At 35.4% G+C, this 16,167-nt stretch overlaps 1 protein-coding gene across 1 annotated transcript in view; it reads right to left on the bottom strand.

Moving 5' to 3' along the window:
• The window catches only part of nid1a (nidogen 1a), a 39,511-nt gene extending 23,916 nt beyond the window's left edge, over positions 1–15,595 (bottom strand). Inside the window, exons 1-9 of the mRNA XM_048203969.1 lie at positions 15,336–15,595; positions 10,248–10,556; positions 8,871–9,091; positions 7,389–7,684; positions 7,165–7,299; positions 5,790–6,041; positions 4,390–4,590; positions 3,473–3,706; positions 388–525 (exon numbers count right to left, since the gene is read on the bottom strand). Of these exons, the coding sequence (XP_048059926.1) occupies positions 388–525; positions 3,473–3,706; positions 4,390–4,590; positions 5,790–6,041; positions 7,165–7,299; positions 7,389–7,684; positions 8,871–9,091; positions 10,248–10,556; positions 15,336–15,539 (1,990 nt within the window). The 5' untranslated portion in view covers positions 15,540–15,595. The remainder of the gene's footprint in view (positions 1–387; positions 526–3,472; positions 3,707–4,389; positions 4,591–5,789; positions 6,042–7,164; positions 7,300–7,388; positions 7,685–8,870; positions 9,092–10,247; positions 10,557–15,335) is intronic.
• Positions 15,596–16,167: the final 572 nt, after the last annotated feature.

Genomic DNA, 16,167 nt, shown 5'->3' on the forward strand with positions numbered 1-16,167 from the left:
TAAAACAAAAAGACTTCCTTATGGGTCACATTCCCATGGATCACTAACAATGATACCATCGGTTCTCATAATTGCAGCATTTTAAGATAACATCTGTCCCGTTTTTGTGTAATTTCCTTTAGGCATCAAGGGATGGGTCACATCCTTAGAGGTCTGGGGAAATATTTATGTGGACACTGAGACAAATTTTGACATCTAATTAGAAGATTTCTCTAGAAACGACCCCCTTTAGGAAGTCGAGCTGTACTTTAATGTAGAAAATCGATTTCCCTACGGAAGGAAGAGGATTAGTGGCCATTTTAGGAGGGAAATTAAATAGGAAATGCTTTTAATTGATAGGATCGATTTAATTATGTTAAAATCCCAAACTATCCCAGAGCACTGTACCATAGCAGGCACGTCCATCTCCAGTAAAGCCTGCGGCACATTCGCATGTGAACTGGTTTCCTTGTCCGGGTCGGCAGACGGCATTAGTATCGCAGCCGTGTCTGCCGGTGAAGCAGGCGTTTTCTTCCGTCTGTCCACCTGTGGATTTAAGAATCAATTGTTATTTCCACAGATTATGTATACATATTAAACTTAAAGGGCAATGTGTGATTTTTGCTAGTTTCAGCTTGATGCAGTTATTATTTTCACATCCAGTGCCACGTTGTTTAAATAGCAAATGCTATTTAAAGGTGCATTGTTGGCGTGTTGCTATTTTGAGGCAACTGACAACAACTGAAAAACCTGGTCTAAAGTCAGACTACTTTTTTGTTATTTAAAGGGCGCATTAGTAATATGAGCCTATAGGCGGGTGCACGATGCTCTACACACTGCTTGTTACACACAGGGACACAAACATGCCAAATATTACAAATAAAAGGATTCCTCTCTGGAGAAGCGTTCAGTCTTTCCGCTTGCAAATTCCAACATGTAAATAGCGAATCCATCATGGCGCGAGCGCACCTGGCTTTTAAAGGGAATGGGAGATGAGACTCTGATTGGTTTATTGCACGTTACACCCAAAACACACCCCTGACTCATTAAGAGACTAGAGGCATCCCTTTTGGACCATGCGCCTGGCGCGTAGACCATTTTTTCCATTGTTAAACCAGCAAAAGTCGATTCGGACACACCCTAAGTGCACCGCGCCATGAGCTTCAGACCATGAACTTAGATCGTTTAAACAGGGCCCTTAGGGTTAGTTCACCCAGAAATTAAAATTCTGTCATTAATTACTCACCCTCACATCATTCCTATAAGACTTTCATTCATCTTCAGAACACAAATGATTATATTTCAACAAAAAGTCGATTAACCCAAAACGTTCAAAGGTTAGTTCACCCAAAAATGAAAATTCTGTCAATTATTGTTATCTACACCCATAAGACCTTCCTTCATCTTAATAACACAAATTAAGATATTTTTGATGAAATCCGATGGCTCAGTGAGGCCTCTATTGACAGCAAGATAATTAACTAGTTCACCCAGAAATTAAAATTCTGTCAATAATTACTCACCCTCACATCGTTCCTATAAGACTTTCATTCATCTTCAGAACACAAATGATCATATTTCAACACAAAGTCGATTAACCCAAAACATTCAAAGGTTAGTTCACCCAAAAAATGAAAATTCTGTCATTCATTATTAACACTCATGTCGTTCCACACCCGTAAGACCTTCATTCATCTTCATAACACAAATTAAGATATTTTTGATGAAATCCGATGGCTCAGTGAGACCTCTATAGAGTGCCTCAGGGATGACGCATTTTTGTAGGCAAAACCCGGAAGCGAGTTAGCATTTTAGGACTTCCGGTTCCAACGCCGTCAAGTCTATGGGTTTTTTGAATGGGTTTTTGCTAAATCTCCTGAAATAAGGTCTGTGGTTAACAAATCCTCTAAATACTTTCACGTTTTGATCTATGATATAAAACACACCAGTTATAACCCACTTGTGATTTTTTAAACTTTTACTGTGTCTTAAAATCGGCGGTTGCTAACAAATTGCTAAAAGGGACTACTTCCTTTGGCGGGGACTTTAGACGTCATCATTAAAAACGGGACATTTGGACAGCATTTCTCATGAAAAAGTGGATAAGTATTCATAACAGCACAGATCATAATCAGTGAGCATGTTTTTAAATAGAGTTGTTTTCTAAATAAAGTTTGAGGACGCTTGGTGGTGACGACATTGATCCGCGACCATGGTGTGCTGTAGTCTGTTTATAGCCTACTGTTAGCCTTTTATATCTAACGACTTTATTTAGGCTTCAAAATCTATAAATGTTGTGTTAACTTGTAAAGATGATCTTGATAGACAAAACGTGTAAGTGTCATAACCCTTTGTTAAACACAGAGCTTATTTTCTGCGATTTTCCAAAAGTCTATGGGAAAAATGCATAGGCTTTCAACCGAGGGAACCCGTGCGCCGCTAACTTCCGGGTTGGCCTACAAAAACGCGTCATCCCTGAGGTACTCTATTGACAGCAAGATAATTAACACTTTCAATGCCCAGAAATCTACTAAAGACATATTTAAAACAGTTCATGTTCAGAGCGTGTATCAAAGTCACACCCCCCCAATGGGGATCCATTGAAATTTCGAAACACTTATAACGTAACGAAGCCTCGTTTACTGAAATCATGTGACTTTGGCAGTTTGATACGCACTCCAAACCACTGATTCGAAACAAAAGATTTGTAAAGCTTCATGAAGCGGTGTTTTGAAATCGCACATCACTAGATATTGTTGAATAAAGTCGTTATTAAAGTGGTTTAGTCCAAATTTTGATCGCTTTTTATGGTGATCAGACTGAATTTAGGCTTTTATTCACATATAAACATTGATCAGCGAACCGAACTTGAATGACACACAAGAACAAACGGAAGCTCAAACGTGCTGCGTAACCAATGAGGTTTATTCTCGTGTGTTACGCAGCACGCTTAAGCTTCTGGAAGAGTCCTGATCAAAGGTTCACTGATCAATGATTATATGTGAATAAAAGCCTAAATTCAGTCTGATCAACATAAAAAGCGATCGAGTGTCTTCAAAAAAAATTTGGACTAAACCGCTCAATTCATATGGATTAGTTTTACGATCTCTTTATGAACTTTTTGAAGCATCAAAGTGGTAGTTGCAAAGGCAGTCAATGGAGGGACAGAAAGCTCTCAGATTTTATCAAAAATATCTTCATTTGAGTCTTATAGGTTTGTAACGACGTGAGGGTGAATAATTAATGACAGAATTTTCATTTTGGGGTGAACTAACCCTTTAATTTGCACATCGTCAGTAAATCACCTGCAGAACTTCCACTCCCTTCGGTGCTTGTATGGGATTGCGGACTCTCATGCTTATTTGCCCTGTTTAGTAAATGTGTATTTTGTTTTCTTTCTAGACTGAAACAACATTTTATGAATAGCCCAAACTGTCCAGTGCATGAAAAGACAATGTTTTTGCCCGTAGCGTTTTTGCAGATCAGCTCTCACCGTTGACGTCACCAATCTTGTTGGTCATGGCATAACGCAAGAGCTCTGCATCCACATCGTACATGACGAACACCTGGTCGACGCTGAGCATCTGTGTGGACGGCACGGCTCTGACGGCTTCATCATGCTGGCAACCCTGAAACGTGATGGTTTCTCTGAAGTTGTAGCTTCTGCTCTGGGTCGAACCATCATGTAGATTGATCACATACTCCCGTGTGGATGAAGAGGTGATCACTGACAGGAAGAGACACACATGGCTTCACAACAGGACTTGAATAGAAAGCATGATAGAAATTACTCATGAAAAATGAGTACAAGTGATTTTTGTGAAAAATGAAAAAGTAATTTCATGCATTAGGTAATACTGTATGTCTTGAGTTTATTTGATAAAAAAAATATTTTATATATTATTGCTATTTCAAATTCAAATGTTTTTATGTGAATATTTTCTAAACTGTAATTTATATCCTGTGATCAAAGCTGAATTTTCAGCATCGTTACTCCAGTCTTCAGTGTCACATGATCCTTCAGAAATCAATCTTATATGATGATTTGCTGCTCAAGAAACATTTCTGATTATTATCAATGTTGAAAACAGTTCATATTTTTGTGGAAACTGTGACACATTTAATTTTTAAAGATTCTTTGATGAATATAAAGTCCAAAAGAACAGCATTTATTTGAAATAGAATAATTTGTAACATTATAAACATCTTTACTGTCACTTTTGATCAGTTTAATGCATCCTTGCTGAATAAAATGTTTTACTGACCCCAAACTTTTGAACGGTGCTGCAAATAGAAATGCATGCATTTCATTGTCTCTTCCAAGCAAACCCTGAATGCACATTAGTTTTATCTGTATATTTTGTCATTCTTGTGCTGTGAATGATGGGAAATCATGCATGTTGGACTCACAGTTGCTGCTGTACTGGTAGATCTCGGTGTAGGGGTCGATCTGAACCGTGGCTCTCTGAGGAACCTCTGGAATCTTTCCTTCAAGTCTGGTGTCAACCATCAGGTGGTCGTGCTCATCGATGCCTTTGAACTCCTGAGAGATGGTCAACCTCTCGCCGCCCGGCTGGAAGGTCAAGTCGGCCCGACGTCTGAACTCTCCGCCTGAGAGACGAGTGAAAGATGGGAGTGTGAGGCTGGGTTTCCATCAAACATATCACTGCACTGAAAACAACTCAAACTGACATGTCAAAGCAAAGAAGGTTTACACACTTTTGCTGAATATCCATTCATTTTAAATGGGATGGTATTCCAGCTATTCTGCACCCTCTCAATGCACTATATGTTAAATCTTTAAGCGATCTTACACCCAAATAACTGCTCTTAAAGTAAGTGTGAAAAGCTGTTCACAACCAATTCTACTTATGCAACGAGATGCATTTATGAGAAAACCAGGAAGATAAATGTATTGAGGGATTTTATCAATTGGCAAATGATTAGATGGTGAAAATATGATCTCTGTATAACAGGTGCTTTAAAAATAAGGGGGATTGAAGCCAAAAAGAAAAGTCCTACTTGTATTACTACAGCCTTTTCATATGCATATGTCATAATAGAAAATAAGAGGATAAACTATGAGGATTCAGGAGATATTTGCACCTATGTAAATCAGGGGACCACAACCCTATTTATTTACATATACTTATAATATTATTTAGAAAATATTTAGATGGTATTACATAATGATACTATAGTACTGTACTGTTATATTATTTATTTGTTTGTTTATTGTAATCACATTTTCAATTATATATTTATTCATTTAAAAATGTATTTATTTAATCTTGTTTTTTTATTATGTAAATAAATAATAAAAAACAAGATTAAATAAATGCATTTTTAAATGAATAAATAAATAATTGAAAACGTTTTTCTCTAAACTTTTCCATGTATTCCTTAGCACTGAAAACTATGGAAGCTTGTTTCTGCCACAGTTATTTGCAACTTTTTATCTTATATTTCTGACATTATAACTTGCATTTCAATTCTGATTTTTTTTTTTTTCCAGAATTGCGAGATATAGAGGTATAAAGTCTAAATTGTGAAACATAAACTTGCAATTTGGAGAAAAAGTCAGAATTATGAGATAAAATGTCACAATTACCTTTTTAAATTTTTTTATTCCATGTTTCAAAAAAGCTTCCATAGAAAAACACTGATTTAAATAACATTTCCTTTACGTTGTTTTCATTTATAATACTATATATATATATATAATACTTTATAGTATATTCGATATAATACTTACAGTATACCACTTTAACATTTAAAGTGTGATGGATTTTATCGACGACCGATCTCACCGATGATGCTGAAGCCATTCTTAAAGCCGGGCTGCTGAAGTGCAAAAGCCCATCCGATGACTCCTGCGACGGACGACAGCGGCTGAAGAGAGAAGCCAACGATTGGAGGAATGGCGCTGATGGCCACGTAGGCTCTGCCGTCGTTGGCCACCACATACGAGTGGAGATCGTTACTGGCGAAGTCCACGGGCACCGGAGAGTTTCCCACATACACCCTGCCGCTCACTTTACCATTCATCCTCTGAGGGACACCTGGAAAAGATCATTCAGATCTCATTATGACCGAGGCTTACATTGAACCAAACACAGTACCAAATCTGTTTACTGTATAAAAGTAACAAAAATGTCCTTTAATAGATTTCAAACATTAATATTACCATAAACGGCATTGACTAAAAAATATGATTTAGATGGAGAAAATTACATTTTTTGACAACAGCAGATGTGCGTTTACCAGCACAACACAGTTATTAATGTATTAGTTTTAATTGTATTAAAGTAAAAAAAAAAATTTTTGTCCCAAAATATGACACAGACTTGACAGCAACTAATTATATGTGAAACATTGTATATTCCAATCAAGAGTTGATGAAAAGCTACTAATTATATCAGAAAAATTTAGCTTTTTTATTTTATTTTATTTTATTTTATTTTATTTTATCATCATCATCATCATATTATTATTATTATTATTATCATTAAATGTAAGTATTGTTATTGTAATTTTTTGTTTATAAAAAGGCATAATAAAAGACTATATATAAATATATATATATATATATAATAAAAAAATAATGTGACAATTAACCAGATTAATGGTCAGAGAACTGTAAACCAGGATTATTATTATATTATATTATATTATATATTATTATATGTGTATTATTAAATTATTATACATTATTATATTAAAATGAACATTAACTGAAATAAAATAAAATATACAAAAACTTCTGTTTCTGTTGAAATAAAAATTAATATAAACTATGTAGAAATATTTTTTAAAAATTACAAAAATTTATAAAAAAAATACTAGATCTAACTAAAATTAAAATGAAACTGGAAAATATAAAAAAAAAAACATTTCAAAATATTAAGATACTATACTGATAGTAAAAAACGCTGCTGTGCTGCATGAATGTGTTATTAAATTATTGAAATATTAACTTATAATCTCAGAGGGGACTTAAATTATTTTATCTCAAAGGGATTCAGCTAATCTCTACTCTAATCGATTAATTTTGATGTCCTAAATATACTTGATTATTTGCATTAAATATTCACATTTTGACAAGCTGTCAGTGATCATAAGTCATATGAAAACAATTCTATAAACCAATAATAATAACTGAAGTCCATTATAGAGAGACATTACCATCAGATACACACTGAATCCCATTGCCATAGTATCCAGGCCTACACTTGCAGCATCGTCCACTTGGATAATTCCTACATTCACCAAATTTGGAGCATCTGTTCCCGCCACATTCCCCAGGGTTGTATGTAAATACTGCACGCAAAGAATAAGAGAAAAACAAGAGTCATTTGGGCTCAAGAAAAGTTGTTCACTCTTCTAGTAAATAAATCACTCATGCTGACCGTCAACCTCGATGTTGTCATCATTTTCGATTTCAACGACCTCCGGATCTTGAGGTGTGAACTGAACCGTTTGCACTTGAAGGGGTGGAGGATGTTCTGGACGGTGGTAAACTCCATCCAGGTTCTCGTGTCGGGGATCAGGATACACCTGGTGTTGATGGTTGTGGGTTCTTGTGCTCTTAAATGTGTGAGAATCCAAAGGTAAGTCTGGAACTTCTCCAGGGGCAACGTCCGTGAAGTGAGGGAACGTTCCGATTTCATACACCCACACGCCGCGCCTTCCGGAGTTAGTCTTCCTGGAAAACACATTCAACACCAGTATGGGAAAACGTGCTTGAGGTACATTGGCACTGCATGCTAAAGAGTGGACCAAAACATTATTAAATCACCTAAAAATTCAAATCCAGTCATTATTTACTCGACCTTATGTGCTCCAAACAACTATGCTGTTATTTATTTTCTGTGGAATATAAACAGAGAAATCTTCATATAGCTCTTTTCTTTCAGTGACCACATCTATCAAGCTCCAAAAAGTACAAAAACTACCATAAGGCTCAATAAAAGTAGCCCATGGTGCAAAGTTTTCCATTATAAATATCTAAAAATTCCTAAATCAAGATATTTTTATTTGAGAAGCAAAATGAAAAAAACGTAAGATATTAAAGAGGTCATGAACTGTGTTGTTTTATTGTTTTATAATGTTTCCTGGGGTGCACTTATTATGTTAGCATGCTTTTTACATCAAAAATCATCATAATTTAGAAATAAAAGGCATTTTTCCTACTCTGATTTTAGCCTCTGATTTGAACGCTCTGTTTTAAGGGGCGTGTCTGCTGTGAGACTTCAGTGTAAACGCCCACTGCAGTGATTGGCTAACATTTTTCCATATGAAATAGTATTACTCTGTCTCAAACTTTTAGCACGTTTTTAATATTACAGCTCTCAAGGTTAAATAATCCTAAAAAGTGTTGATTATAGCATTATATTTAGATCGTGGCATGAAAGGTTGCAGTGATGAACATTGTAGTCGATCACAGACATGTTGTTGAGCTCATGAAAGCAGTGATCTCGTCATTGCAACTCAATTTCTGCACACTAACACATGCTTTCATCATAACTAACAGTGCAAATGCCATGCAAATAAGAGTTTCATTGAATAAAACGTGAGTTTTGGCGCGAGTCCAGAACTCAGTCACTGATAAACTCACACTGTTTGATTGACAGCTCCAGTGATTGTAAAGGGAGCGTTCTTTGATTTCTTTCTATATATAATTTAATCACTGTTAAGAATATGGTGTTTCAATATGGTGTTTTCTGGTCATTTTTGGAGCTTGAGACATGGTCAATATGATCTAATTGTATAGAAAAGAATAGCATGAAGCTTCATCAGAATGTCTGCTTTTTGGAACATCAAAGAGAGTAAATGACGACAATATTTATGGTGAACTGTCCTTATAAGACCAACACAGCAACCGAACTTACTCAGCTAAGTTCTTGACTGATGCCTCTGTGTCGTCTGTGATGCGATAGTACGGTCCTTGCTTCTTAGTAATGAGTAAGAATGTCTCCAGTCCTTTACTGAAGCCGGCGTGCATCGTGTAGCCGCTGCCTGTGCTCTGGAACTGCATCGCCTCTCTCGGGTAGAGGAGTATCGCGTAGGACATCGTCTCCACAGAAGCAATGACCAGTTGAAATGTATTCCGCTGTGAGGTTAAACAACATGATTTATTAACTCTGCATTTTTATACTATCAAAAGAATCCATTTGAATCCATGACACATACAGCAATCTGCACTGGCAAAGCCGTCGGAAGTCATTCATTTTCGATTCGAGTCAGTGATTTGATTAAAAAACTCTTTTTTTTGTAGTTAGTTGCCGAGGTAATATTTGTGTCCCCTTTCACAAGATGTAATGTAAGTCTCTGGTGTCCTCAGAATTAATTGTTAAGTTTCAGCTCAAAATACCCCACAGATCATTTATTATAGCTTGTCAAATTTGCCCATTTTTGGGTGCAAGCAAAAAAAACAGCGTTTTTGTGTGTGTCCCTTTAAATGCAAATGAGCTGCTGCTCCCGCCCCCTTTCCAGAAGAGGGCGGAGCTTTAACAGCTCAACAACAACAAAGCTGGAGAATCTCACGCAGCCAAAATGACGAAAGTGTTCAGCCTTACATTGTTCAAACCGGAGTCGACACTGATGGAGAGACTCAGGAAGAAGTTACAACTTTTAGACGTTTCTGAATGGTTAGTGGATAAATTTATGTAGTTGCTGTGGAGTTGATTCATCACACACACACATACATATATATATATATATATATATATATATATATATATATATATATATATATACAAACTTTTATGTTAGATGCGATTAATTGTGATTAATCACTTTGACAGCACTAATAAAAACTATAATAGTATATTAATTACACTAAAACAGGAGTTTTTCCACTTGTTTTTAACTCTTTATATCAAAAAGAAGTAAAAAAGTTCAGATACCTTTCTATTCAAAACACAACCTACTGTATAAAGCCTTAAAATCTAATGCAACTATGCTTTAATTATGGCTTAAAGTGCATTTATTTTACTGCAACTTGAATTTTTAGATATTTTAATTGAAAAATAAGGCAAAGATACTTGTTAGGAATAAGATCTTTAAGGTGCGAGTGAGTTTGATACATGCATTGATAGTCGTGATATTATGCATTATTCTTAGGTCCAAAACATGCTCTACGCAGATGCACTGGTGTGTTATGTAGCCTAACAAAAATGCAAGTAGGAACGAACAATACCTTCATTAAAAAACACATGATAAAATCACTGTATGTGTGAATGGCCCACAAATAAACTGAACCTCACTCTTCCGTTGTGTTCCAGACCGTCTCCTCTGCTCTCAGCTCTATGAGAGGCCACATCCACCCATGTGACCACCAGAGCATGAATGGGATTTACTGTATCATCCTCAGGAAAGGCTCTGTTAATTTGATCAGCCGCCTGTTGGAGAAGAACTGGATTGGAGTCCTGGCGGAAGAAGACTTTTCCTACACCGTCGCTGGTGTCCAGGTCGCCTTGTAGAGCAGCGATCATCTTAAAACTGGCCGGCATGTTGCCGAGGTACGCTGATTCTCCTGTAGGCTTCTCCAGGGCAACAAATCCATTGGTGTTGATCTAGATGTGAGATATAACAGTAATAATCACATGACAGAAGTAGATACTGATAGGAATCAATAACCATAACTAAAATATTAGAAAACAATGATGTTTAGTTTTGAACTAGTGCTGTCAAATCGATTAATTGCGATTAAACACATGTAACATAAAAGTTTGTACATTGTTTATATATATATATATATATATATATATATATATATATATATACACACACACACACACACTTTTATGTTAAATGCAATTAATCATGATTAATCGGTTTGACAGCACTAGCTATTATGAACATTTGCATTCTTTAGTATTGAAAGATTACAATACCAAAATGCATCCTGACTAAATTTACAGCACCACTGCAAATGACACTGTGTTTTATCAGAGTTATTGGATGTTATGAGAGAGAAAGACTGAATGCTGAAACATAATACAATGACAGTGACATCTTTCAGTTGCTTTGTCTTTGCTGGTTGCACGAAACAACATCCGATTCACAAACAAATTCAATTCAAGTTTAATTTTTCAGCGCTTCTCAAAATACATAAAGCAGCTTTACAGAAAATGCTTGTTTCAGATGACTCTAATGAACAAATTAGTTTTGATAAATCGCCTTGTGAAGTCATGAGTTATTATTTGAATCGGTCAATTGACTCACTGAATCGTTTAGGATCTGTCATTAGGTAACAGTTAAAGATACACATTTGGGGCCAGATTTCACAAATCCTCTTTTGGAGTTTAAAAAACTACTGTCGGGATTTACTAAAGATACGCAGTGCAAAATTATCGCTGAAAAGGCGTGGACTGAGTTGATTTTGTAGCTGACCTTATCGCATATGCATTTGTAGGAGTTTCCCTTTCAGACGCAAAATTTATGGGAGGAGAGTATTAATCTTTGCACTCGTCAATTTACTGGTATTTGCAGCATTATTTAACATCTAAAAAAAGCATGTCTTAACCCATTTTGCAACATGGCTGCAGGTATTGCTGCTAGGAGGAGACACCGCAGAGAACAGAGAGCGTGTGGAAGAAGGGAGAAAATATTTTCCACTTGTATTAATTTCTTTAGAAATGCCAAAGGAAGACGTTATCCATATATTACATGTAACAAGTTACGCCTGTGTCGACCCACACCTGATGAGAGCATCAGCTCTGCTTATTTGTGACCCAACGCTAATTTGCGCTGCTCTTGGTAGCATTGGTCATTATGTAAATGATTTGACTGCATCTGTGTTCTTTAATTTGTGCGTCAGCAGTAGATCACACCCAAAACTTTTTTGTGGAATTGCACTCTCACACTAATTTGCCCCGTTTACTAAATCTGGCCCTTGGAATTTTTGATTTAATATATAAATCAATTAATTGACTACTTAAAAAACACTACACTCTTAAAATAAAAGATTCTATGTAGAACTTTAAAGGGTTCTGTCAGGCGCTATAGAACCTTTTTCGGGTTCCCATCACAGGATCTTTTTATGGATTTAGTTTTTAATGAATTATTTTATTTTGATTTTTATTTTAGTTCAATTTTAAGCAGCTCATAAACATTCTTAAATCATTAGAAAAAAAATTCAATTGAAGTATTATGCAATAATTTAAGACATTTCTACTTATATAGAACCTTATTGATATAAAGGGTTCTTTAAAACTGAGTCAAGAACCGTAGAGTTCTAAATAGAACCCCATTGAACCTTTTTTACTACTGTACTAAATGTGTCAAAAAACATATAGTATTGTTTTTGCTTAGTTTTGTTTATCTCAATTATTAGGAAACAATTTTAAGAGCATTAAAAAAGAGTTGTAAAAGGAATCAAGGAGCTAGAATCGTGAATTGTGAAGTTGAAACCGAAATCTGATGCAAAGTGTGATCTCTATAGTTGACACTCAGTATCTGTCTAGAAAGAGAAAACAGAAGGTGGGAATTAAGTAAAATAAATTAAAACTATTGGACAAAATAGCTAAAATAAAATGTAAAAAGAAATAATAATAATAAAAATACTATATTTAAAGGGTTAGTTCACCTCAAAATGAAATTTCTGTCATTAATTACTCACCCTCATGTCGTTCTACACCTGTAAGACTTTCGTTCATCTTCGAAAAAAAAAAAAAAGATGATCTTTTTGATGACAGAATGCTGTCAGATTTCCTTCATTGACTGCCTTTGTTTTTGAAAAGAGGTTACAAAGGTAGTCAATGGAAGGAAATCTGACATCAAAAAAATCTGTCTTCATTTGTCTTCTGAAGATAAACGAATGTCTCACAGGTGTGAAACGACTTGAGGGTGAGTAAATAATTATAGAAATTTAATTTTGGTGTGAACTAACCCTTTAATAATGTTTAATAAAATAATAATATACACTCACATGTGCAGAAAAGGACTATGTAAGTTCCCTATTTTTCTCATGCTACTGAAAACCTTTATATAAAAAGAGCAAATACTCAGTCCCTCTTCAAATGTGGACTAAAATCAACAGAAAGAGTTGGTGTTTGTGGAGGTTTAGGGAATAAAGTCCATTGCCAAACACCCACATACGCACACACACTGTGTAAAAACACAGAAACTATTCTTAAAAAACTAAAACATTACTCGCAAAATGACATCAAAATGATGATTCTGACTTATTTTGTAGATAACAGGATATCAAAGCCTCCAGTGTTTCAGATATGTCTCTAATATAAAGTGAAAATATTTTGTTACTCTGATAGTCCAGCATCCAAATCCTCAAAGCCTATTCAGCATAGACAAAATGAAATGATCTTAAGTGATCATGGTCTTATTCTTGACCAGATTCACTGATTCTGTCTTAAAGTTAAAGCATGGCGTTTCTGTACTACAACGTCACCCAAGAGAATTACAAATATAATGAATGTTTTCAAAGCGGTTTCCGGGTGGGCCATCCTGGTATTGTTCACCTATTGTTTCATGAATACTCTGTACGTCAATATATGTTCACATACCGCAAGTTGCTTTGGACAAAAGTGTGTGCTAAATGCATAAATGTAGGCTATACTGTTTTTCGCTGCTTATTATATAGGGCTCTATTTAGGCACAGGAACAGTATTTAAACTCTTCTGGAAATTAACCTACATATGGTTTAATAACAGATTATTAAAACTAAACAGCGTGAATTATACTGTGAAATTGCACATTCATCTGAGAAAAAAAAAAACATTTTAAAACATGAGTACATATTGTAGTGAAGAACGAATGACAAAATGTTTTAGCGGTTTAATAAGGAATGCCATGCACATTTTAATCATTTGTACGATGGCTGTTCAACGCCTCACTAAAACAGATGTGCATGCTTTGACTGCATTTCCAGATGTTTTCAGAATACTACAACACATGCACTTTTTATTCGGCTGGAGATCCTATAAATCCAGATGAAGGAAATGTTTCATTCCTTCTTGTGACTTTGCCATTCATTCATAATCTGCTCTTAAACACTGGAGTTTCTCAACTTCAAAAATCAACAAAAATCTTATGTTATGAAAAGATGCAACCATGCATTCTGTTAAAATAAAGAGTTCATGGTAAAATCCACAACAGCTCAAAAAGAAATGCTTGTCCTGGAAAGGAAATTGGCAAAGGAGACCTGTGGGAAAGGAAGCATTCAAGGGATTGTAATTATGAATGTTATTGTTAGTCACGTCCTCTGAGAAAATTCTCCTTAAAGATGTACGAGTCCTCCAACCACATTTTAAAAACATCTAAAATGGTCCGTGAGTCAATCCGCCCGATCAATACACAGATATGCAGGAATGTGTCTTTCACTACAGAATCACTCGAAGTCAAAACTGACTCTATTTACTTTTGTGATAAACATTCCTACTCTAATTCATCAATGCAATCAATCAATCACTCACTTCTTTCTCAGTGAATAAAATCACATCCTGTCCTACATTTCCTCACATTGAATATGTTGTAAACAAAAATGAAATGGATTAATATATGCAAAACAATAATATATACTGTATATTCATAATGACAGATCATTCTGCTATAATGTGTTTACTGACTGGATAATAAACCAACTTTCTGAAGTAGGCAAATCTGAAATAACAAAGCTGTTTCAAAACCTCTTCAAACAATCTGTTACTCAATTAGCACTGGAACACCACATTTCTATTTTGAGAGGAGTATAATGAGCTGTTTGTCTGTGTTGCCTGTTTAACTGCCAAATGTGCTGCTGTTGTTAATGCTGTGAATTCAATCAGATGGGCAAGAAACCATGGCAAAAACAGACAGAAAAGAGTTTGCAATGTGAACCTATAAGAGGTTTATTTCTGTTTACTTCAGAAAACACCCTCACTGGTCTACAAACACTGACAAATTGTGACTAATTGTGCTTTAATAATGTTGCCATTGGCCAGCTGTGTGTGCATATATACAGTACATGTGTACACACACCAAGTTAACTTGTCTTGCATCTTCACTGTAACAAATCAAAAGTTGAGAAAACTTAAGTTTAAGGCAACAAACTTCAGCACGTTTTTGAGTTTTCTCAACTTGTTGTATTTAGTTTATACAACAAAAAGTTGAGAAAACTCAAAAATCTACAAAAACAAGTTGAGAATCTGCTGAAGTTTGTTGCCTTAAACTTTTACGTTTTCTCAATTTTTGATTTTTTTAGTGTTGAAGGGCAATTTAATACCATAGTGCATGAATATTATTGCAATTAATATTTATCTTTGATTGTTAATATCAAGTATGTTGTCATATTATTCCTGAAACAAACGTATCGCAGTACAGTTGCGCTTATGATTAACAGCTGAAACACTCACGTAAATCTTGTTGAACTGTGCTTCGTAAAAAGTCACGGGCTTTTCCAGAGTGATCTCGTGCGTCTCATCGTTCCCTTCATTAAGAGACTGATCGCCTGCGTTTCTCCCGAAGGAAAAAAGTTCCTGTCGTGTTATCCCGCTGACAGACACTGACAATCCGAATAATAAGATCCACACTGACCATCTCTGCCCCTGCCGACCCATTTCCAGACCCGACCGAACCTGAAGCTGCCTGAGACCGACTGACTGACTGAAGAAACGCGTGTCCGATTTAGCCAGCGCGCGCTCCTCCCTGAAACTGTCCCGTTCAATCAGACACTTTTCCGGACAATGCTTAAAGATTTTTAAATTATATTGCTTGTGTTACTGTATTAACAAAAACTGAGCAGTACTAGTAAACTACGTGTACAATACATGTACTAAAGTCCAGGTTTAGCTGCTACGCTATGTAGTATTTACTCCAGTTAACATTTATAAAGACAAATCTTAGTTTGCAATTTGTCACAGTGGGAAACAAATCTATATAATATATCAATATTTGTTTGTTTGTTTATTTCACATTTGACTCAAGAAGTCTTGCATTTCCCTTGACCAAAAATCAGCAATGGTAGTTTATGTCATAATATGTGTCATCATTTCTAATGGGCTCAAACAGGAATCCAGAGATCAGTTTCAGAATTTCAGTTCTTGTTTGATCCAATTATTGGTTACAAATTATGAAAAATGTCAAGCATCAAGTAACATCTAAGGAGTCATTTCATTGTTAAATTTTCTAAGTATTGGTTTTAGATTGGGATGAAATTATGATTAATCATCTGTCCACTAAATTAGA

This window comes from Megalobrama amblycephala, linkage group LG10, assembly GCF_018812025.1.
Source record: "Megalobrama amblycephala isolate DHTTF-2021 linkage group LG10, ASM1881202v1, whole genome shotgun sequence".
Lineage (NCBI taxonomy): Eukaryota > Metazoa > Chordata > Actinopteri > Cypriniformes > Xenocyprididae > Megalobrama > Megalobrama amblycephala.